The sequence below is a fragment of the Mesocricetus auratus genome, unplaced genomic scaffold, assembly GCF_017639785.1.
Source record: "Mesocricetus auratus isolate SY011 unplaced genomic scaffold, BCM_Maur_2.0 Super-Scaffold_100021, whole genome shotgun sequence".
In the NCBI taxonomy this organism is placed as follows: Eukaryota; Metazoa; Chordata; class Mammalia; order Rodentia; family Cricetidae; genus Mesocricetus; species Mesocricetus auratus.
This window is the reverse complement of record NW_024429202.1, coordinates 18889298-18912942: the sequence shown is the minus strand read 5'-3', so window position 1 is coordinate 18912942 and position 23645 is coordinate 18889298. Positions and strand designations below refer to the sequence as shown.

General features: G+C 37.3%; 1 protein-coding gene across 6 annotated transcripts in view; it reads left to right on the top strand.

Annotated features, from left to right (window-relative positions):
- The window catches only part of Adgrb3 (adhesion G protein-coupled receptor B3), a 707451-nt gene that overhangs the window by 658754 nt on the left and 25052 nt on the right, over positions 1-23645 (top strand). For 5 of the 6 annotated variants that reach the window (XM_040729329.1, XM_040729332.1, XM_040729333.1 and 2 more), the window contains 5 exons: positions 4122-4220; positions 4534-4705; positions 14659-14754; positions 17200-17239; positions 21538-22181. In XM_040729329.1, the coding sequence (XP_040585263.1) occupies positions 4122-4220; positions 4534-4705; positions 14659-14754; positions 17200-17239; positions 21538-22181 (1051 nt within the window). The remainder of the gene's footprint in view (positions 1-4121; positions 4221-4533; positions 4706-14658; positions 14755-17199; positions 17240-21537; positions 22182-23645) is intronic. The other variant, XM_040729331.1, reaches the window with a different exon arrangement.

Here is a 23645-nt window from a genome sequence, read left to right as displayed (position 1 = left end):
TGGTTATAATATGTGATCACTTACTGGTGATGAATTAAAGATCTTTCTGGTTTTATAATTTATGTGATAATTATAAAGTAAGATAGCTCAGGTAGTTCTTTTCCCTAGTAAAAGACCAAATTTAAACGCTTTCAAAAAAAAATTCAGTGTTGTTCACATAAAACCCTAAAACTACAATGATATAATAAAGCATGAGTCCATCATGACACAGGGGCACTTTTTAAATTACATACTGTTTTTCATTACAGATTAGTTTCTAAACTTTCCTGAACTTGCTGCCGACACTGAGTTTTCTATTTCATTTGCCATGAGCTTTTCAGCCTAGTTAGCTTGCCACATCTGGCTGGAATATAATAGCTATTTCTTCTATTGATAAGACTAGGTAGTGCATAGAGAAAGTCAGCTCTGATACTAGTGGCACCAACATTTTCTAACGGAGGTATTCGAAGTCAAAACTCTGCAATGCACTAGTTGTTGTACACATACATGTCTCCAGGCATGTTACTTCATCTTTCTGAAGCCCTGTCTCTTCATCCACTAAATAGGAAAATTGCCTCCACCTCATTAAATACATGAAGTAATGTGCACAATGTTTTCAAAAGAACGTTAGAAAATGGCAAGCCTTACTCAACAAACAGTTGACCTTATGGTGAATGAAATAACATGGTCAACAAAGGTCCCTGACTATGACCTCATCATCCAAGACACTGAGGTTAGAAAGGGAGATGAGCTCATTAAAATACTGCCAATTCCTCAAACTAGTGGCCACTGCTTCTTTTCACACTTCATCATTGTATGCATCATGTCAAGCTTAGTTCACAATGCTCTAGACTTAAATACCATTGCTGAAGTGTGGATTTAATATGTGTATTGGCAATGATAATTGTAATAGGAAAATCTCTAATTCTAAAAGCATTCTTAGAAGCCACATGGATTTCACTGGCAAATCAGATTCAGTGTCTTCCTGGTCATATGGGGACTTCTATGGAGGTGCTAAAGTCTTTCTACATGTAGAATTCTGATCCCTGTCCCAAACACAGGAGAACCAACGAGGTAACAACCAATTTTAAACATTTGTCGAATAGAAATTCTAAGGTAAACTAAGTATATACAGATTCAGATTTGTTCTCCAATTTGAAGTGTGAGTGAAGGAAACTTAAAAAAATACTATGAATGTGTGAAGTTATTTTTAGTCTTCAGAGAAGAAGTGAAGAGAGTAATGAAGACTTCAAAGATGAGCTTAATCTGATGCACTGAAAACGCATTGAGCATCGTTGATGCTGACTGACTTAATAATTGATTACATTAATTGCAAAGTTGACTATTTCAGGTTGGTTGAATATATACATACAAATATATCTATATACATATATAGAGGAGCATATGTAACTAGATTATATTATTTAAAGTAGAATATAGGTCAGAGTTATTCATTCTTCCACTTTTTTCTATTCCTGAATTTGTGGCTTTTTTATACTTTATAATCACTTATTAGAACTATCCAAGCATATCTTTTGCCCTCAATAAATATTTATAAAGGAATGAATGAATAAATGTTTAATAAATAACAAAAAAGCTTGAAAAGCTGTGTAACATCCAAACTATATTAAAAGTTTTTTAATACATAAAACATGTTTACCAAGGGTAAGTTATTGAAAATAACACTATTTCTTATATTAGATGATAAGTGGAAATAACTAAAATCAATATAAATTATAATGTATCTTTTTGGAATATCTTAAAACAAAAAATTATATTTTCTCTGATTTTTTTTTGCCATGGAGTTTTCTTGCATACTGTATTAAACTGCTTGGTCATATCTACATGAAATCAAGAAAGTTAGCTCAGCACACCCTTTATTCCATGAACTCTCTTCAGGTACAGGAGAGAATACTTTCTTTCCAGGGAATCTGTTTGATATTAACAATAAAATCATCAACTAATTTTCCCTAAAAATAACGCAACAATTGAGAAGGGAACAAAGGCAGTGGACTCCAAGTCTTGAGGTAATAACAGAGCAGACAGAACAACATGGGAAGAGTGAGGTAACAGCCCACATCTTGTGCCCTAATGGTGATATAGTTTTCAGACCATGTGGACAAGTCAACTTTGTGTTTCATAATTTTATGAGTGAATACCTTTCTTAATAATAAAAACTTTTATGTTTTAGGAATAAAATTTAGAATCTAGCATATGTTCTCCACATTTCATTAATTTATGTACAGATCACATAAACTACAGGAAAAAAATCCAAAACCATTTTTCTGGGTGTTTTACTCTACTCCATTCCCATCCATAGTATGCCACAGCTGCCCATCTGTTTTACCGTACGGAAAGTCTGTGTAGGCCTTTTAGCCCACCACAGATCACAAATAAAGACAAGTAAAAACCCTGCTTTAAATTTTTCAGAAAATCCCATAGTTAAATTAGGTTTTCAGGATTAAGACACTTGGGTCTTGGATGCTTACCATATTATTGTTATCATTATTATGATTATGTATTATTATTATTATTATTATTATGTAGTCTTTGATTGTTTCATCTTGTCTCAGAGCCCAGGGGAAAGTATCTTAAATTGAGAAATAACTAATATCAAATGACCTATCTTCTGTGATAAAAGAGACAGTAAATGATGAACACATGTCTTCTTCATCAATAATGTTTTTAAGCTTAGGAAAAAAGATGCTTGGAGGTATGTTTAGGGCAGTGATGCTCATTTCTGTTTATTTCTTACAATCATCTATGAGGCTTAAAATGGTCATGTGTCTGGATCCCCTGAATTAGAGTGTTTGGAGATGAGATAAGATAGATCTGTACAGTCAAGAGAAAACGGAACCAGGTACTGCTCTGGGAACAAGATTTGACAAGCTCATAGGCTATTCACAGAGCCAACTACACACCAGACTACAAGATTGTGTATATGTGTGGTTGTGACAAAGACCCTGCTTAGTTGGACCAGTGAAGTGAGTGATTTATAACGTAAGTGCAAACCCTTGTTTTGTTTCCTCATGAGATCTGCTGGTCAATCTGTGATAGATTTCAGGTTTTATTACCCCATCTGAACACTAGTTACAAGTCAATGTATTCACCTAAAAGGGATCAAGCATTCTTGCCTCCACCACTTATTATACATAATAATGCAGCTCCCCTATAATGTTAATTTAAAAACTTACAGGGTAAACACGTAGTAGGTATAAACACCTCATGGTAATGGAGTACAGATGTATACCACAATAAAATTTTGAATTTTGATTCAAGTTGCTTCTTTTTGGTTTTCCTAGGAGGTTTATATACTAATAGACACATAATGTTTCAGGGAACAATTTTACAAGGGAAATGCATGCAAAGGTTTTTCTGTGTAACCTTATTTTGCTTCCATAAAGCAATAGATAAGATGTACATCATTCGAATTTGAATTCACCTATCTTGGACCAACATAGATCATTAAATGTATGTTTGAATCTCTTGCTTTGAACTTAATTACTGTGGTAAATATGTTTTATGCAGAAAACAGGTGCTCTTTTATTATTATATAGTATTTCATTCTGTCAGCCCCTGTATTCAGATCATCCTATAATTTGAATAAACTTGATGCTATAAAAACTTTCAAACTAAGAACCTGTACAGTTTGAAACTGTATCTCACATTTGAAAAAAAGAATATATATACATATATATATTTCCTGCCATAATTTTAATATTTATGGTGACCTTCCTGATATTTGAAACTTCTTCATATGACAATGAAAGTCTTTGAAGCCAGGAGTTCTCACATGTTTGTTTACCATGGGTCTGAATAAAGGGAAATTTCTGTATGTCTATGCAAGCACATATGTGTTTTTAACTCAGTGTGTTAGCCAATTGTATTTTATTGACACAGGGCCATTTTTAATGTAAGTGATGGGAACATACTTTGCAGACTACAAGGGCCCATAGTGTTAAAAGGAGACTACTACAGAGATAACACATGGTATAACTACGTTTATAAAATGATCTAGAATGTTCATCCTTGATCAATGTACTTTTTCTGCATGAAATAGCATTTAAAAAGTAACTTGCAGCTGCAACATTTTTGGTGACAATTCAATATTTTTGTTCTTTGGGTGTTCTGTTTGTTTACAGTCAGATGAGTGAGCCTCATAGCGGTTTGACGCTCAAATGTGCCAAGTGTGGAGTAGTTTCTACAACAGCTTTGTCAGCCACCACCGCCAGTAATGCCATGTTAGTCCCAATCATTTACATCTTCTTGTTACAAATTTTACATGTGCATGTGAGAAAATGCTATGATTGAAAAATAAATTTATTTGCTAATACTCGTGCATTTATAATTGGCAAGTACCTTAATAACGATTGTGGGATACTCTATAAAAGATGTCAAATTCTCAAGTATCATCTGCTTTGTGGTTTTCAAGTTAATTGTCTTGATGCCACATACAAGAATGCTTTTTTTTTTGGGAGAGTGAATGGGGATTTGGCTATGGCCTGGAGCATGACATGCAACTACGTAATGTTGCTATCTTTTCTCCTCCAACAGGGCCTCACTGTGGAGCTCCTGTGTGGTGCTGCCCCTTCTGGCTCTGACATGGATGTCTGCAGTCCTGGCCATGACAGATAAACGTTCTATATTGTTTCAAATCCTTTTTGCTGTGTTTGATTCATTACAAGGCTTCGTGATAGTCATGGTCCATTGCATTCTTCGAAGAGAGGTGAGAAACAGAATTCTTTGGTAAAAGAGATAAGCGGAAGTGGGAAACCGCATCTTAATTAACCAGTATGATCTTTGATTGTAATCTTGGTCTTCAGACTTAAGTTGATATTCTCTACTGACTTGCTTAAGAGTCAAAGCTAAAGAAAACCATTAAGGCAGAATGCATGAGACTCTGACACTCAGAAAGAGACAGATTGAAATGTATAGGTTTGTACAAGGGGAACACACCCAGAGGTGCCAAGAACCAGGAAGAACAGATTCAAGACAGATGGAGTGAGCTAGATATGCTGGAGACACCAGAGGGAGAAAGGGTGAGGTGGGCATGTCTTAAATGTTCATAGACATCGGGCCTTGCTATTTCTTACCCGTTTCCCAAGCCAGCCACTACACATAGAACATCCTTGATCCTATTATTACCTAATCTTACTTTTCATGCAGATTGCATTTTAAAGTTACATCAACAGAACCTGCACATAGTAAAGCATTATGGGCAGTAATTATCCGTAGGAACTATAGGTCTGCAATCATAGCGCACCTCTGGGTCCCAGCTGGAGTTCATTTTCTGTGAAAGGAAGAAGAGAGCTCCTCTGGACTAGAGACACCAAGGCACCAAGCTCATCTAAGACAGTGAGAGACTGCAGATTTGTATTGTTTAGGAATAAAATACTGTTTTCCAACCAGTGTGAAAATTATACTGAGCGCTTGCAAGCACTGACACAGTGCTTACACGGCTTATGAGTCATCTCAGTGTTTACTCTAGGGATGAGTGGGGACTAAAGAGCACAGCGACGCCATGCCATGTGAGGGATTGTGAGAACAGTCGGCTGTCAGTCTGCGTTAGCGAGCTTGCCAGAGTAGCTTGTTGTACTGTACATATCAGAGTCGTGTGCATCGGAGCACACATTCCGTTGCTTTACAGCGATGTGTGAAGGTAACGAAAGGCCTTAACCTGATTTATTAGGTGGGAAGAACATTGTTTCTGGCTTATTTCAGGAAGGCACAGATGTCAGCAATAAACTCACAGGTGCATTCTAAGAATATTCTATGATGAGAAGCCATGAAAACAGATGAAGTGTGACTCCTTCATCTTGCAAGGGGGAGATATTTCACAAGTTCAACATCTAAAGTAGCTTACAACTGTCAGACCTTGCTCACCAACTTCTACCTAAAATATCGCTTGTAAAATCTCCCAAACACTGAGCTTTTTATATAGCCAAGTGATAAAGGTTAAAATGAAATTGAATGATAGTTTAGGTTATATTCTTTTCCAATTATGGCTATCTTCTGGATCACCTGTATTAACATTCCTCTAATATTTTTTAAATAAGAGAATTCTTCTGAATTTCAATTGACAATTAAAGATGGACTATTTCAGGCTTTAAACAAAGTGCAAGATGTGTCTGCCTGCAATCTTCAGAAGAAATTAATACCCTAGTTATTAAGTTATAGACAAGAACTCTACCTTTAAATAAGTTCTGTCTTTTCTTAAAGGCATGGCCTCATGTAGCCTACAGTATCCTCAAACTTGCTGTGTAAGTTTTATGTTGTGCTAGGAACTGAACCTGGGGCTTTGTGCCTGCTACGCAAGCCAACACTCTACCCACCAAGTCACATGCCCGCTCATGTCCCTTTTTTAGATAGCGTTAGGCTATCCTCAAAATAAGCAGACTTTTAAGTGACAGATATGATGGCTTATTATCAAATTTTTGCTACTTACAGAGAGAAAAATATTTGGCAGAAAAATTCTTGATGCCAGTCAGAACTTTTCAGTACTTTCTAATTAGACTGTTAGCTGTCAGAAACATGATTCAAGTGCAATTAAGTCAAATCATGAAACAAATGCTTCTGCTAAATAAGAAATCTGTAAATACATGTTTTCTCTATTAGCGGGAACAAAACATAGCCATTTTCTCTGGTATTTTTTCACTGGATAATTCAAACTGAATAACTATTACTGATACATTCATAGTGAATTTTTATAGCATTTAGCTCTAATACAAAAATGAACAAATTATTTTTTTTCTTTTTCATTGAGCCATACAAACACTCTGTAAACCTGCTAAAAATGCATATATTTCATTTAAGGAAAAGTGATCTTCAGAATTCCTAAGAGAAATCCTGTTATCAAAGAATTAAGGTTATTTGTAATTCATAATTTAAACCATGTTATACCTTTCATGGAATGCTTCATAGCAAGCTCCCTTAGAAGTGAAGTCTCTTTCTAATCTACGTGTGTATTACCGGACACTGGCAGTAGGTCTGTCTCATACTGTGACCTTATTGCCCTAACATTGAATATAGTATAAGGGAAAAGAAACCCCTTTCCCATGTCCTCTGTGCCATCTATCAGTACGGTTTCCATAGAAATATACCAAAGCAAGTAGAACAATGTTTGTGAAATACTGAGTTGTGATGTGTGGCTTTTAAATACTTAATTTGTAATTCACCACTGATAATCCACAGGAGACCTAGGAATACAGTTTTGTGTTTATTGCTTTTTCCACCATTTTGTGTCTCTGCTTTTTTCTTCAGAATAATTTCTTATAGTTTGTATGGAAGTTTTCTTTCTTGAAAATCGGCAACCAATGTAAGAAATACTGTTGATGTAGAGCCTGAGCACATACATATTCTTATTCCTGCCTCTCTTTTTTGCTTTTTTTTAACATACCAACATTAATATCATTCTTTTTAGCTATTGCTGTCTTTACTCATAGTGACTTGCCCAATCTTTGTGAAAGAGAATGAAATATAGCCTTGTACTTCCAGGAGGAATGAAAGACTGCAATAGTGACATTTAGGATGTCAAATGTAGAGAGAGTATTTTAGGTGTGATTTTGATTTTGATGGGCTCAATTTTAAAAGAAAAATAATTTTGAATTTGGAAACAAGGGAAAGATAATTGCACTGGTGCTGACCCTGAACTTCTATGTGCTTGCATGGATGCAGTGCATGTTAATGTGTCGGATGCACTGTCTGTGTGCTCACACATGGAGCCAGAGCTGGGCTTCAGGTGTTCTCTGCCATTTTCTGACTTATCACCTTGAAAGAGACTCTCCCACTAAATCTGAAACTCCACCTTTAGCTAGACTGGTCAATGAGCCCTAGGATCCTCCTGACTCTGCCGCTACCTCCACCCCAAGGACTGAGATTACAGTCTTAGAGTTATGCTAGTTCTTTTACACAGATACCAGGGATTCAAACTCATGTAGATGCTCATGCCTGCAAGGCAAACATGCTTACCAACTGAATCATCTACCCAACCCTCTTATTTATCTCAATCAAAAGAAAATTGAGTATCTAAATTCCTGTTCCTGATCTCTAGACCTGTCAAACAGTATTTGAATACCATTTTTTTCTTAACGCTATAGTTGCTTCTTCTACAATACCGTTGTCTCTTTGAATTGTTATAGCAAACATTTCTGGGGCAGAAGGGAAGGCAAAACCAAAACCAAAAAAGGAGAAAAACAATTTTAAAATATTCAGACATGTGATTTACCACAATATGTTGTACATAATCTAGACACTAATATGTGTTCTAGACATCAGATTGAATCTAGCAGAACAAGTATAGACGTTTCTTGCATTTGTTGATTAGAATTCATTTGGACTGAACAGATAAGAACACATACTATTTACTATTCTCCTCATTGCTATGGAAATGAAACTGCACAAGACTTAGGAAACCTTTGGAATAGTTCCTGTTGCTAGGAAACCACTTTCTTGGTTTCTGCACATTCTTCTCATTTCTGTCTCTGGCTGTGCCAGGCTCTAAGACAGTCTTGCAGCTTGATGTCAGAGGGGGAACATAACAAGATTGTGATACCAAATAATCTAAAATAAATCCCTGCCACTAAATATAAGGGGGTATCTAAAATTTAACCCTGAAATGTATGGTCTTGATGTGTCCCTGTGTAAGCATCCTGTGGCTGTTCCTTGACATTAGCATCAGGGCCAAGATCCTCTTCTTTCTCTCCCAAGCTTTGGCATGAAGGCAGGCTGAGTCAGATGAGGCCTCAAATATTCATCCAAACCTTTGAAGCGATTTTGCAGGAAAATCATTAAAATAAAACATGAGCTGTTCTCTCTCTCTCTCTCTCTCTCTCTCTCTCTCTCTCTCTCTCTCTCTCTCTCTCTCTCTCTCTCTCTCTCCCATATCACAGTTCTAGTTAGAGCATTTGATGGCCTTGATAACAGCTACTTACTCCAAGTGGCATCAGAAAAACAGTGATTCATAGCAACAGTAAGTGGCCAAGTGTGGAGACTCAGGACTTGATTGGAACACGTTGCTTGTAAGATAGACAAATGACACACAGACTAAGAGACGGTCAAGTCATTTACTGACACCTTCATACTTTCCAGACTGAATTTAAAATTCCAAAAGAAAATCATTTAAAGGTTCTGTTGTTTAGCTTTGTTTTTAGTAAAACAAAGTGTGTGCCTTGAAGTAGGAGAATGACAAGAGGCAACAGAATACGCTTCAATTGGACATGACACAGTCAAGGACAACATGCTTTCGGTCCTGCATTCCCTCCAGAGACACCAACCTCACCTTACTCCACTTCCTGTTTGTTAGAGATGGAAGTGTACACCTTGCTGCTTCTAGATTAGGCTTTCCTAGAGTGTCATCACTCCAGTTTATAGTGAACATCTGCATCCTTCTGAATTCTCAAATGGTTGTCCAGAGAGAAGCATAAGCATAGAGAAGTTAAAGGATGTGTGAAATCTGATGATAGAGAAGGCTTCAGTGAACAAATTCAGACACAGGGAGCTTGAAACACGTCTTGATACACTGGCATGCCTCCCAGGGAGCATCCAACTGTGATTTAGGGTTACTCTCCATTCTTCCAGTTACATTTTCCTCTCAGATGCCCCTACTCTAGAGAGCAGCATCAAGCTGCTGTATAGTGAGCAGAGGCTAGTCACAGGCAGGCTGACAGGTGCCTCCCATTTCCCTCTCCTCTCAGACCCCCAAGATCTCACCTTCCAGCCCTATGATACTTCTACACTGTATGTGTCTTGACTGAAGTAATAAAGTGAAAACTTATCTGGTTATTCCTTTAAAAAAAAAGAAAGAAAACTGTCTTTTTGTTTTGGTTCATTCCTTGGCCTAAACTATCCTAATCTTTGTTCAGTAAATTTGAAAGGCTGGAAATAGAACGATGCTCAGGAATGAGGACTTTCAAAGCAAGAAACTGGTTCCATTTTGAGCTTTTGCCACCTATGGGGATAATGTCAGCCGAGTTGCTTGCAGTCTCTCTAAGCTGAGTTTGCTCTTCTATGCATGGCAAACCTGTCTGTGGGCACAAAGGCTGTGGCACCAGGATACAATGAAATGCCTCCGAGAAGGCGTGAGGCATGGTGTTTCACACAGAATTCTTCCCTCTCGCATTCGCACACTAAAGGAACACTGCTACATTTTTCAGACTGTGTGACTTTGGGGCACATTGAAGCTTCTTTAGGTGATCTTTCAGACACACAGTCTGAAAAATGTAGCAGTGTAGAAGGATTAAAAAAATTAATTTGAAGTCAAAAGGGCAGGCATTTTAGAGAGCAAGTGGTACATGTTTCTGCCTTAGGGGATCCCGATAAAGATCCATCCGGGCTTGAATCTGAGGGTGCACCCTGAACCTTTCATTCTATAGCAAGCAACAAACCTTCCTTTTTAAAAAAATTGCTAAGAGAAAAGTCAAGTAATATTTTTTGAAATGTCAAGTTATTCACGCTATTTATATCATTTGGTATAATATTTATAAAACTGAGACTTATTCGTCTATTTAATGATTAAATATAAAATACATTATGTTGACAAAAAGCCTGTGCCATTTGTTCAAATCTGAAACAATAGGTGTGATTGTAGACACAAGACTTAAGACACATAGCATGTAAGAAGCCACTCTCCCCCCCAGAAATCATAACAAATGAATAAAATGTGTGTATTCCTGACTTAAAATGATCTTGTGAGTTCACAAGAGTTCACAAAGAGGAGCTTGAGGTAAAACTGTCTCGTCGTTTAGTCGTGAAGATTTGGGATCTGAGCAGTTCAGGAGCTAAATCCGGATCCCGCTTCAAGCTGTGGAACTCTTGCCTGTGAGGCTTCGAGGATTTGTAACACTGCCAACCATGCGGGGTGCTCCTCTCCTGCAAACCTCGAAATCTGGCGTGGACTTTGCACAGAGACTCTCCGCCAGCTGCCTCTGGAGTGAGGACCAATTGAGAAGCTTTCGGTTTGCTGCTGTTGCTGCTGAGAAAACCCAAATGCCTCGCCCCATGAGAGAGACAGGAGCTAGACATTTCCCTACAAACTACTTTGAACTCAGATTTCATCCAGGAAACTGTATGCATTGAGAAAGACCGATTGCTTCTCTAGGCATTTTTTTGAAGCCCTGTAGCTGCTCTGAAACTCGGTAGAGACATCACTGGTGGCTATCGCTGTATTCTTAAAGATGCCCGTATCCCTTGTTATTTCCTTTATTTCACTACAGACCATCAGGGCTCCTTAAAGTCCCCTAACTATTTTAAACGTAACAAGATATGTGTTCCTCCTTCTTACTTTTAGCCCAGTCTGGTCATCATTAAGGATGACAGACCTATTTTAGAATAGTTCAAAAAGAAGATATTTTATAAACTAGATATGGAGTGTGGCATAATTAAAGTTGAATATTTCATTGTTCCCCCACAGATTCATTTAAAACTTGGGTTTACTGGCCTCCAGAAAGTTTTGAAATGTTAGTTTTGCAGGAACTCAGATTTGTAATGTTGACATCTAACAATAAACTAATAATAACAGTCTTAAATAAAACAGTTTACTTAAGGAATTAGTTCTCCATGAGTAGTAGTACATGAAGGACAGTTACTGCTCACCATGGTAAATATAACATTAGCATAAGAGATTCAGGGGGACTTTAATCTTAGTATGGCATAGAATGATCTAGTTTTCATTTCTTATTGTTATTTTTATGTTTGTCTAGAACTTGATTTTTTTAAACAATTCCAGTTTTTTTTTTGCTGGCATAATTCATATTGATTCCTCAAGAATACAACTCGTTGTTTACCTGCTAGAAAATTCAATGAACAAAATGTTTGCATGAAACTGGATCTTTTTCCAGATGCTATTTTGCCTTAAGCCCCTCTAAGGTGAGGAGACTCACCATGTGTAGCTCATCTCATCATTTCCTCCCACAGTGCTGAGCAAATATTTAATGCCAATTCATCTAGATGGCTTCAGTGTATTTTCAGGTTTAAAAAGAAATCAAATAAGGCATTTGGAATCAAGTGAAGTTTCTCCTGGAAATCCTTATGAATGAGAGTTGTGCACTGAAAATGTCTTAGACTCTAATTCTTACATTATGACACTTGTAAGAACCTAAAAATAACCTTAATCACAGTGGAAAATTCGTGTGCTTTTCTGTCTTCTCTGTCTTCCAAACAGCATTGGCTGACTGATAAAATGGATGTCATTCTCCAATGTAGACATGCCCTTAGCTCACTGTGACATTTGGAAGTTTTACAGTCAAAAGTATTGATTTTGCATGTGTCTAAGTGTATGTTTTGAAAAAGATATTTCTTTTATATCTCTTTCAATCAACCAGACAATAATTTGGAAGAGAAATTAACAGCATTTGCTTTTCCATGTTTTTTAAATGCCAGTTGGAAGATCCTTGACAACTTTTTGGTGATGAGTTCAAAATAAAGAACACTTAGCAAGTACCAGAGAAATTAATGTTTACCATTGCTGCTGTCAGTGCAAACACACAGCACTTACCCTTTTGAAGGAGAGAAATAGTTTATTCTGGAGCCAAATATGAGTGACCAGGGCCCCCAGGAACACAGATGTAGGTCAACCAAACTTTCGTGTTCCAACATGGTATAATACATTGATGAAGTTGTTACAGAAGCAGAACAAAAAGAGGTGTGCATCAAACCACCTCTCCACTACTTCAATGGAGACATCAAGAAGACAGTAAAAGCAAAACAGAGCTCCTGATATAGTTTACATGGGAACTTTCATCGCCACCACAGTGTTTCATATTTTATATATCCTGGTATTTAGAAGTAGATTTGAAGGGTATCTTCAAGTGACAAGCCCCCAAAAGGCAATGTTCCTGACATATCATTTATTTTTTTTATAAAATGTATTTCAACTGTTGCTTTGGGGTATAAACAGCATGAACCTGTTTTTTTTGAAAATGGTTTATAGGATTTTTAAAAAAGAAAACACACTTTCTTTGTGGTTTCCCTAATTCGGACTTAGGAATCAAAGCAAAATAATGACAGCCTGGCAAATACTAAGCTCATTACCAACTTTCTGTTATTAATGCATTTTTTATAATGATTTCTTGGTTTAAAAAGGAATCTCCTGAAAACATTGATGATGAAAGAGTCTTTTGCTCTGTCCTGGTCTGTCTGCCTTGCTGGGAGAAGCTAGATGATTCAGACCTTCTGTTCCTCTGAGTCATAGGAAAAGGCACCAGAGTAGATTTCAGTGCAGTCAGACTCTTCATTGATGTGCTGGACCAAAGAAATGTTATCGTTCTTTTGGAGGAATCTGAGATTAACACTGTTAGGATTGTAGAATGGAAGCCATCCGAAGACACCTGCTCTAGTGCAACTTCACAGAAATTGGCTGCACCACCAGGCAGAGAACCATAGGTGGAGAGTGGATATATGTGCAGGTCTCTATAGGACTGGCAGAGAAGACTACTCAGATCCACATTCCAGATCCAAATTGCAATTTGGGGGAGAGTATGGATGACTCAAAAATGGGGAGGAAGCAGAAAAAAAACTAATAAGCTCAGGGTTTGATCCATTATGTTCTGTTTTGATGTTTCCGGACCAATATATATGTTATACACATCCATATAAAACTGGCTGTGCTTTTCTAAAGGAAAGACCTACATGTGCTTACTCTGCAGTCTCTGTAATAGTGATTTAGTATAGGGAAAACGCAACATCAACTATGCCTTTATTAACAGTAAAATATAATAGACAAGAAGGAGAATATCAAATGCATGGAGTCAGACAAAGGAGTAAGAAAGTGCCCTGACCGCTGATTTGAGATGACTAGCTATTCATGAACAACTTGTGAGGAGCCTGAGGATCCACAGGAAGTGGGATTTGCATCCTGATGCTGAGGAGTCATGTGATCAGAAAACAGCAATTGCTTTTGTTAGCCAACCATTGGAGTTCCCTTTTCATCTCTTTGCCTCTGCTGAGATTGTGTAATAAAACAACTAATGTAGCATTCTTAGAAATCTCTTGCGATATATTTATGCTGCATATAAGACCTGGAGTAATATCAAGGGAGTCTGACTGTGTCAATCAGTCAGAAGTCAACGGATGTGTTTTACATTGTTCTGTTGTTTCCTGTTTTTATGTCTGGGGACATAGACATGAAGGGGGGGGCAGGAATAGTTTTTCCACAAGTGAGTCAGATAAGGAAAAAATTATAAATCAATTCTAGGTAAAAGATCATTGAGTGGTTTCATTTTTCACAGTGTTTAAATCTGTTATGGGCACTACACAATAGGAAATTCCCTCACATACACATACAACAGCATGCACTTGTTTATAACAATAGGAGAAAAGGATTAAGTAGGAAATGGTCATCCTGCTCTCTTAAGAGTTCCAATACTAACTTGGTAAACAATGGCAACTGATAAGTACCCTGGCGAGTGAGCAAAGCCATGTACACCTATATTTGTGGTAAGAAATAATCAATGTCAGGCTTGGTGGTGCTGGCCTGAATCCCAGCACAAGGGAGGCAGATGCAAAAAGATCTCTGAGAACTTGAGGCCAACCTGATCTACATAGCTAGTTCTAGGCCAGTCAGGAAACGAGTCTTACACCATACAGACAAAGATAGTGTTTTCTCATAATTGATAGTCAATATGAACACTATCTAGTTATTGCTAAGAAAAAAAGAAAATTGATATTTTTTTTTCCTTCACACAGGTTCAAGATGCATTTAGATGCCGGTTGAGAAACTGCCAGGACCCAATCAATGCTGATTCTTCAAGTTCTTTTCCTAATGGACATGCTCAAATCATGGTGAGCTTTTGTTTTCTTTCTGGCTGATAATTAAGTCATAGTTTCTCAAGAAAAAAATATATGTATGCATAACAAAATCCTTGTCAATAGAATAGTATAAAATCACAATTCGACTTTAGTTCGTTAATACTAATACTTTGTGAGCTGATGAGATGACTTAGTGGTTAAAGATACTTACTGTCTTTCCAGAGGACTGGAGTTCATTTCCCAGCATCTACATCTACAGCTCATGGGTACCTATAACTCCAGCCCCAAGGGATTTAATAGTCTCTTCATACTTCCGTGTGTTCCTGTACACATGGACACACACACACACACACACAATACACAAATAATAAAACAAATATTTAAAATAAATACTTGGTACTTTGATGTCCAATAAATGTTCTTTCTGGGTTGCCTTTGAATCAAGGATCTGCTGTTGACTCCCTTGGGGATTTAGAATGGTGTCCTGTGCAACAGTGAAGAGTATTTTCTCCTTGTCTAGAATTCAGTTCAAGATAATGATTTTTACACATCAGCACACTGGACTTTCACACTTGTTTTTTTTTCCCCTGTGTGCTATGGGCTTTTTTTCCATTCTCTTTTTTTATTAATTTTTTGAGAATTTAATAGAACAAGTTTTGGTTGTACCCCTCTCCCAACTTACACATAGTTTAATATTAGAATCCTTAGAGAGGCTGCAACCCAGAGGAGTTAAATATGTATATTTAAAGGTGACCCCAGGTAATGGTGGTTCTTCTGAGCAGCCTAAAAAGATCACAAAGAGACTAAAGCACAAGAAAAGGCACCTTCTAGTGACAGGGTTCATACTGTACATGAGCCCAGAGTACAGTTGGAGTCAAGGCTACTGTAGGCATAAACACTTTGGCGAACTTTAGAAATGAGATAAAATTACTGTCATCAAAACAGAAATGGAAGGTGGGAGTTGGGGTGCACGACTGGAATGCCAGCACTGTGAGGGAGGCTGAGACAAGGGGAGCCTCAGATTAAGGGCACTCTGGAAGGCACGGCATACTTCTGTCTCAAAACAAAACCGTCAACCAACCAGCAGCGTCAACAGCACTGACACTGTATAGGAATGAGCTTTGTGTAGCATAACTGTTTTATTAGTAACATTTTTGGAATAGGCAACATAAAAAATATTGCCAAGCAATATGCCGGCAGTTAAAAGGTGAGGAAATATTGATCAGTTCCTTTCAAAAATCAAATAGTCATAAAAATCTCCATTTAAGACAATGACAGTGGGCTGGCCAGAAGGTATGACAAGTAAAAGCATTTGCTGTGCAAACCTGGTCACCTGACTTTGATCCCTGGGACCCACTTCAACCTAGGAAAGAACCAAAACCACAAAATTTTCCTCTGACCTCCTCACACATGCTGTAGCATGTGTGCATGTACATACATAGTAATAATAATAGTAGTAGTAATACAAATTAAAAATTGATATTAATAAATAAAAGAATATAATTGGAAAGTTGAGTACAACAGGCTGATTTTACCATTTTAAAAATAAGATAATTTGTTTAAAATACGAATTTGGAGGATGGTGGTACTAATATCCCGAAGATTCTAGGCCAAAGGTGTTTAGCCTTCAGCTTTGATCTCTGCACCTGCGAGCCTTTGGTCACAGTGGAGGTAATATGATTCTGTAGAAGTGTGAGCATTACCAAAGCTGCATCATAGAATAGCGTATCACAGATAACACACTGAAACTGGAAACATAAAATACAACAAAGACATTTGTTTAAGAATGGTTGAAATAGTGTACCTTCTGGTTGCTTTACTAAAGTTAGGCTATTGCCTAAAATTTCTGGTCCTGTTTTTGTTTTTTGTTTGAAGTACGGAGAATGAACCAAGGCCCTATGTAGCCTACGCAAGTTCATCCAATAAGTTTTAGCCACAACTTTTTGTTTTGTTTTAATTGAAACAAGATGTCATGTAATTTAGGCCAGCCTCACCGTGTAGCCAAGGATGACCTTAAATTTATGATTCTTCCTTCACTATCCCAAGTGCTAGATTACAGAGGCATGCCGCCATTTACACTTTTATTCCATTCTGGGGATTAAACCCAGGGTCTCAGTCATGCTAGGCAAGCACTCTATCAACTGAGCTATGTGTTACATCCCCTTTGAACTTTTAGGTCAACAATGGTCTCACAGACCTTGATCTCACTCTCTGGCTTCATCTTCCTAAGTAACTGGAACTACCACTGTGTCAGCTAAAATTCTATCATTTTATATAGGGTATTATGTTACCATATCAAAACTATGCCATTTTCCATTGGTTTTATGCATCCTTTTATCTCTTGGAAATTCTAATTATTCCTTGAGAATATTCTAGTGACTAGCCATAAATCTATAAGCTTCAGAAAAAATTGAATGTTAAAAACATTTGAAATCTTCATTAGATGATGATTCTGTGCCTTATTATTTCTTGTTACAGACAGACTTTGAAAAGGATGTAGACATTGCTTGTCGATCAGGTAAGAATCCTTTGGTCTTTGAAATATAACCTGCAGGGATTGTGGAATCAATGTGTGTGTTTTGATTTTTCTTAAGAAAGTCCTAGGCTTTGCGCATCACACTCATATGGGTGAATAGTGACATCTTCCAATGAGAATCACTGTATCATCAGGGATCTATATCGAGAGGGGAGGGAGAAGGAATGAGAACTGAGAATAAGTAAGAAATGGGTTATTGAGAGTACCATATCAGCAGAAAGCACTAGAAAGGCTGTAAACTTCCATCCTCATGAATGGGAGCAGTTGTAAGGCACCTCACTGCAGCTGCTCTGCTTATCATATAGAGACTATGAATCACTAGACTGGTGTGCGTGTGTGTGTGCGTGTGTGCGTGTGTGTGTGTGTGTGTGTGTGTTGTGTGTAGTAGCTGTCCTCTAGCCATTGGCTGATATTTCACTAGAGAAGAGGGCTTTGACAGTATTGAAGAAAATTACATATTTTCTATTTTTCTATTTGGATGTTTTCACTAGTTGGGAAATTGTATTCCAAAGCACATCAAAATGTACCGTATCTTGTCTTTTATTTGTTGTTCTCTGTGCTTTCTTTTTTCATATTAAAAGTGGATATATCTACTTCATCTGAGTACCCAAATATTTGAAATCAAGTATCATTTAGTTCAATCTGAGTGCTCTTTGCCTTTAAATTTAACAGCCATGTGTCATCGTTCATTTCTAATAGTATCTTCCAAGGCCTGGTGCTGAGAATAGCCCCCAATTTGCCAATAAATTTAAATTATAGTGTGCACATATATGCATACACAACCAGCTTCCATTACAGTTGGCTATTTACTTGTATTAATGTGGACAACATTCACACATGATTTATGCTTCAGTACAAGTGTCAACTTGTCATCTAAACCCCCTAAAGTGTTTTATACGTGCTGTCAAGGAGTCTCCTAAGATTTATGTAAAAGCTATGCTTCTGCTATGTTTTCATAGAAAAAATAAACCTCTGAATTTAACTTTGCACACTGTCACCTTAACTTCTTTCAGGATAGCATCTATTTGAGATTGTGTAGCTACTGAACATTTGATATAGTACCTTCTAAGTCATCATCCAAACTGTCTACAAAGGAATAAAATGTCATGACAACTATTACAGAACCTGCTGTGCTGGGAAAGGCACCCACTTCCTATCTCCCAAACTCCCTTATGTGCTGTTTTCAGATTCAACTCAGAGCCATTAAAATCTGTGCAAATGTCAGATCATATTCCTTGCCATAATCACAATTACATGGGAAACTAATCTTGTATTCTTGAATTCATTCAAAACACTCTTGGTGGGTATGTTCTCAGCAGTCTTCAGCTAGCACCTATGATTTGGCAACCATAGTAAGCCTGTAAGGGGAGTAAGAATTATCTATTCCTATAGAAAAAAATCTTATCTATCTTCTATGATCTCTAAAAACTACAAACCATGGTGAAAGTTTCCCCATTTATACAACATAATTTGGCTGTGTCGGGAGGCTTGAACTTATTTTAATGGTTGGGTGTCTATTTAATTCTTAATCATCCATCCCCAATTTAGCTTCCTTGCTTCTCTTCGTGCACTCCTTAGAATTCTTGACAGAGGGAAAAATGAGAACAGACACTTTTGTCTTTCCCTTAACAGCTATTCTCAGCAAACCACTGCTTGTCAAAGTATGGTACCCAAACAAGCAGCGCACCACCTGCTACTTCCCAGAAATGCAGTTCTGAAGACATACCTAGACCTTCTAGTCCAGAATCTGTGGGCCTGGCTCACAAGCACCCAGGGTTTTAGAAGCCAGTCAAGCCACTCTGAGGCATTGTGAGTGCTGAAAGCTTCCATGTCAGACCCTCTTCCCACAGCTGCTGTTCCCAGCCCTTCGGCATGCACAACAGTGTCTTTTGACAGATGGTTCCTTTCTCCCGGTCTGCGCTGGAGTCTGGGTACCACTGTGTTAGTAAGAAACAATTTACAGCCGGGTGGTGGCAGCGGCCCACGCCTTAATCCCAGCACTCGGGAGGCAGAGGCAGGCAGATCTCTGACTTTGAGACCAGCCTGGTCTACAAGAGCTAGTTCCAGGACAGTCTCCAAAGCCACAGTGGAACCCTGTCTTGAAAGTCCCCCAAAACAAACAAACAAAAAAGAAACAATTTACAATGTTTTCGTACTCTGTTTTCATTTTTGGCCAATGTCCTTTTCAGTTGAACTCATCAGGAGCATCCCTCAGAATTTTTCAAGAGAATTCTGCATTATGTTGACTGTACTAAATTTTAAAGTCTCAGTTCCTGGGCTCAGAGAAGTCTGTTCTAAACTTTGAAGCCTCCTCTGTAGATTCTGGAGTATACCTTCAGGTTGCTTTCTGTTTGGCTTGGTTTTTATTTTCACAACTTGATTAATTTATCTCAAAGGTCCTGCTTCAACACTGTAGTCATGCACAGGAGGTTTATATTCAAAGCTTGTTTACATTTTAAGCAAATCGAAGAAGCAGGCTCATCTTTCACATACTGTGGACACTACTCAAAAATAGTTGCATTGAATGTGAGTGTCAGTGAGAAGGCCTGGGCAATCTATGGGGCCCTGAGCAGTGGATCAGTGTTTATCCCTGGAATACAAACAGACATCGTGTGCCCAAAGCACAAGAGGGATGCTCTCTCAGCCTGGACTCTTAGGGGAGTGCCTGGACCCTACGCAGAGTAAAATGACAGACTCTAGATATCCCCTATGTGGAAGGAATTGGCAATAGAGTGGGAGGCTGGGGGGAATGGGGGAGTGAGGGAGGAGGGGAGGGAGAGGGAACTGGGATTGACATGTAAAACAAGCTATTTAAAATTAAAATAAAAAAAATTTAAAAAATAATTGCATTTAAATATTTAATATAGAGAGAACATATTATAAAATCAAAATGTATCTTGCATCCAGATTATGAAATCAATACCCATTACTAAGGTTTCCTTCATAGTTCACAACCTATTAACAAGTGTGAGAAAACATCTATGCATTCCTAATGTAATAATGTGTCTTTTATTCTGTGAACTTTGAAATGCTTTAAATGATGTTTTATTTTCAACTGCTATGTAATTAGTCAATATACTTCACCCCTTAACGTCTCATTCACAATTATTTCTAGAAACTGCAATGTATTACTGCTCTCTCATTACTTTGAGAGGTATAAGTTTTACTTTATTCTTGTTTTTGATTTTACAAAGTATAGGTAGCCAAGGCTGCCACAGCCGCCCCAGTGTTGTGATTACACACTCCCACCATGCCAGACTTAGAAATAACATCTTAAAGCTTAATCTTTCCTTATTCTTTTACATATAAAATGTAAAACATAAAAAAATTTACAGCCACATTGTGGATTCATGAAAAACATATATGAATATTTAACATGATGCTATGGCCTAGGAAACAAAGAGACAATAATACAAGAATAGATACAGCATCTCTAAATATAACAGGTATTGTATGAGTGGTTTGTGCTCTGGAATATTTTAATGGCTTCATTTCCTCTTTTCCTCAAAGTAGCAAGAGACAGTCATAACCTCCTGGTTTTCATCTTCTGTGTTAGTTCATAGTTATGATTCTGTTGAAAACTTGGACAATAATGGGCAAAATTCAGCCTGTCTGAAAGTATTCATGCTTTCAGACACAAATGTTCTATAGTAAGCTATACATGATGAAGTTTTCTACTGTGGTTTCTTTGCTTTGTGGCTATCCTACACCAGTTTTGTTTTGAGACAGTCTCACTATGTAGCTTTGACAGTCTGGAAACTATGTAGACCAGGCTGGCCTTGAACTTACAGAGACCTGTCTGTCTCTACTTCCCGAGTGCTGGGATTAAAGGCATGCACCACCATACTCAGCTCTCATGAATCTGTTTTAGTGAACAGAAGTTCTAGAAAACTTTAGAAGAAAGTAAGAAATTTGTATGAACAAAAACTATATTTTTATGGAAATGCTTCGAAGTAGATTGATGGAGAAATCTCTGGTAAACTGCTCTTTGGCTTAAAATTAATGCAGAAAATTTTTTACAGGAAAAGACATTGTGATGTTTTTTGAAAGCCAGTTAATCAGCTTTCAAATATGCTTTATCTATGCTCATGATCTATGGCAGCATCAGAGAATTAATAACAATTCAGTAATCTGGGCTATGAAGAAACAAGTGCAAATAATTTGTCAAAAGATTATTTTTCTTTCGTTTTATTAAGAGTGTTAAGTAGGAAGATAAATAATAGCATATAATGATAAAAATAAAAACTTCTTTATAGTAACAACCATGGTCTAATTTGCAGTACTTCATAAGGATATTGGCCCTTGCCGAGCAGCAACCATAACAGGAACACTCTCAAGGATCTCTCTAAACGACGATGAAGAAGAAAAGGGAACAAATCCTGAAGGGCTAAGCTATTCAACATTACCTGGAAATGTCATTTCCAAAGTCATCATCCAACAGCCCACAGGCCTGCACGTGCCCATGAGTATGAACGAGCTGAGCAGTCAATGTCTGAAAAAAGAGAACACTGAATTGCGGAGAACTGTGTACTTATGCACGGATGACAACTTAAGAGGGGCTGATATGGACATAGTCCACCCTCAGGAAAGAATGATGGAAAGTGACTATATTGTGATGCCTAGAAGTTCTGTAAATACCCAGCCATCGATGAAAGAGGAAAACAAAATGAATATTGGCATGGAAACTTTGCCGCATGAAAGGCTATTGCACTACAAAGTGAATCCTGAATTCAACATGAATCCCCCTGTAATGGACCAGTTCAATATGAACTTAGATCAGCATCTTGCACCCCAGGAACATATGCAGAATTTGCCCTTTGAGCCTCGCACAGCAGTGAAGAATTTCATGGCCTCTGAATTGGATGATAATGCAGGACTGTCAAGAAGTGAAACTGGATCGACGATATCTATGAGTTCTCTAGAGGTGAGTCTTAAGAGGTTAACCAGTCCCTTGATACTTGAAGGGCGTACAGGCCGATCCATGTCATGTTGGCGTTAGGAAGATCCATGTTAATTTTGACAGAATTTCTGATATGCACATATTAAGATTCTGGACCTAAAGGTTTTCTAGTGATACATGAGAATCTCTTAGTTCAAGATTTCATTAAAAAGTAGAGTCCAGTGTGTTTAAAATGATACTAGTCAATCCTAATTCTCTAATAATGGGACTCTCGTGCGTGGAACATTCATGAAGAAAATATATAGGGTCCTCCTGAGGTTTTACTGATAGGATAGGGCATTTTCAAATATAATTATTAACTGGATGGCATTACATATTCAAAGCTAGAGCTAAATCTTTTTTCTATGAGGCAATCTGTTAATAAGAGATTAAAACATTTCTGTGAATGATGCCATTACACTGATTATAAGCATTATTATTATATCAGAGCAGTATGATTCAGAATGAATGTTTTGTTCTTAATTCTATAGAATGGTGACCATTAAAAGCATTGGTTTTTAACTGTTAATGATTAAAGTATATATTCTAAGCATACTAAGACTTAGGACTGAGAGGCAGACAATGAACTTTTGGTTTATAAGGCTATCAACAGTAAAAATGTATGCCACTCTCATCTTCTTTCCTTCCCAGTGAGGTAGAGGATTACTGACAATTATCATCACTCATACTGCATTAGAATTACATAAATGAGATACACAGAATCAAATATCTAATTTTCTAATGACATATCCCATTGCTCTGGTACTGATTTGTATCTGTCCTATATCTTGAAGTCTTGCTATAAACCCACTACTAGGATATATAGTCTATATAAAAAGCACATGTATTCTTAATAATCATATATGTAAATTTATGTGTATATATTATATATCTCCAATTATTTTAATTATTATATTATTGTACAAGTCATATTTAGAGAAAAGTCTCTGTAATTGGTTGTATGGCCTTCCCATGAGAATTATTCTGACAACGTATATTCTAAGGTGCAAAAGTCTCCAAAGGCAGTAGATCCCCCAAAACCATACCTTTTACTCTGTCTAAATTAAAATGGATCATGAAATGTAGATAGTTCTAGTTCTTTCAAGCAGAACAACTCTAGACCAAAACCAGAATATAAATACACATCAGAAGAAAGTTTTAAGTTTCAGATCATCCTCAACTAGAAGAGGGTTTCAACACAAATCAGTGTAAGAATTGTTCTCAGAGTCAAAGGTGCGGATAGGGATGGCAAAGCTATTTTAGAGTAGCTGTCATGCCCTCTGGACAAAAGCATCCATTTTCTTAACTAGTAGACTTGTTACTGCTACCCCAATCACAAGTTTATATCACAGATACTAACTTGTCTACTACAATAATGACCACATAAGCTACAAAATGTTCATGCAAAATTGCAAAGGGTTGTAAGGGGATTGAGTAAGAATGTATATG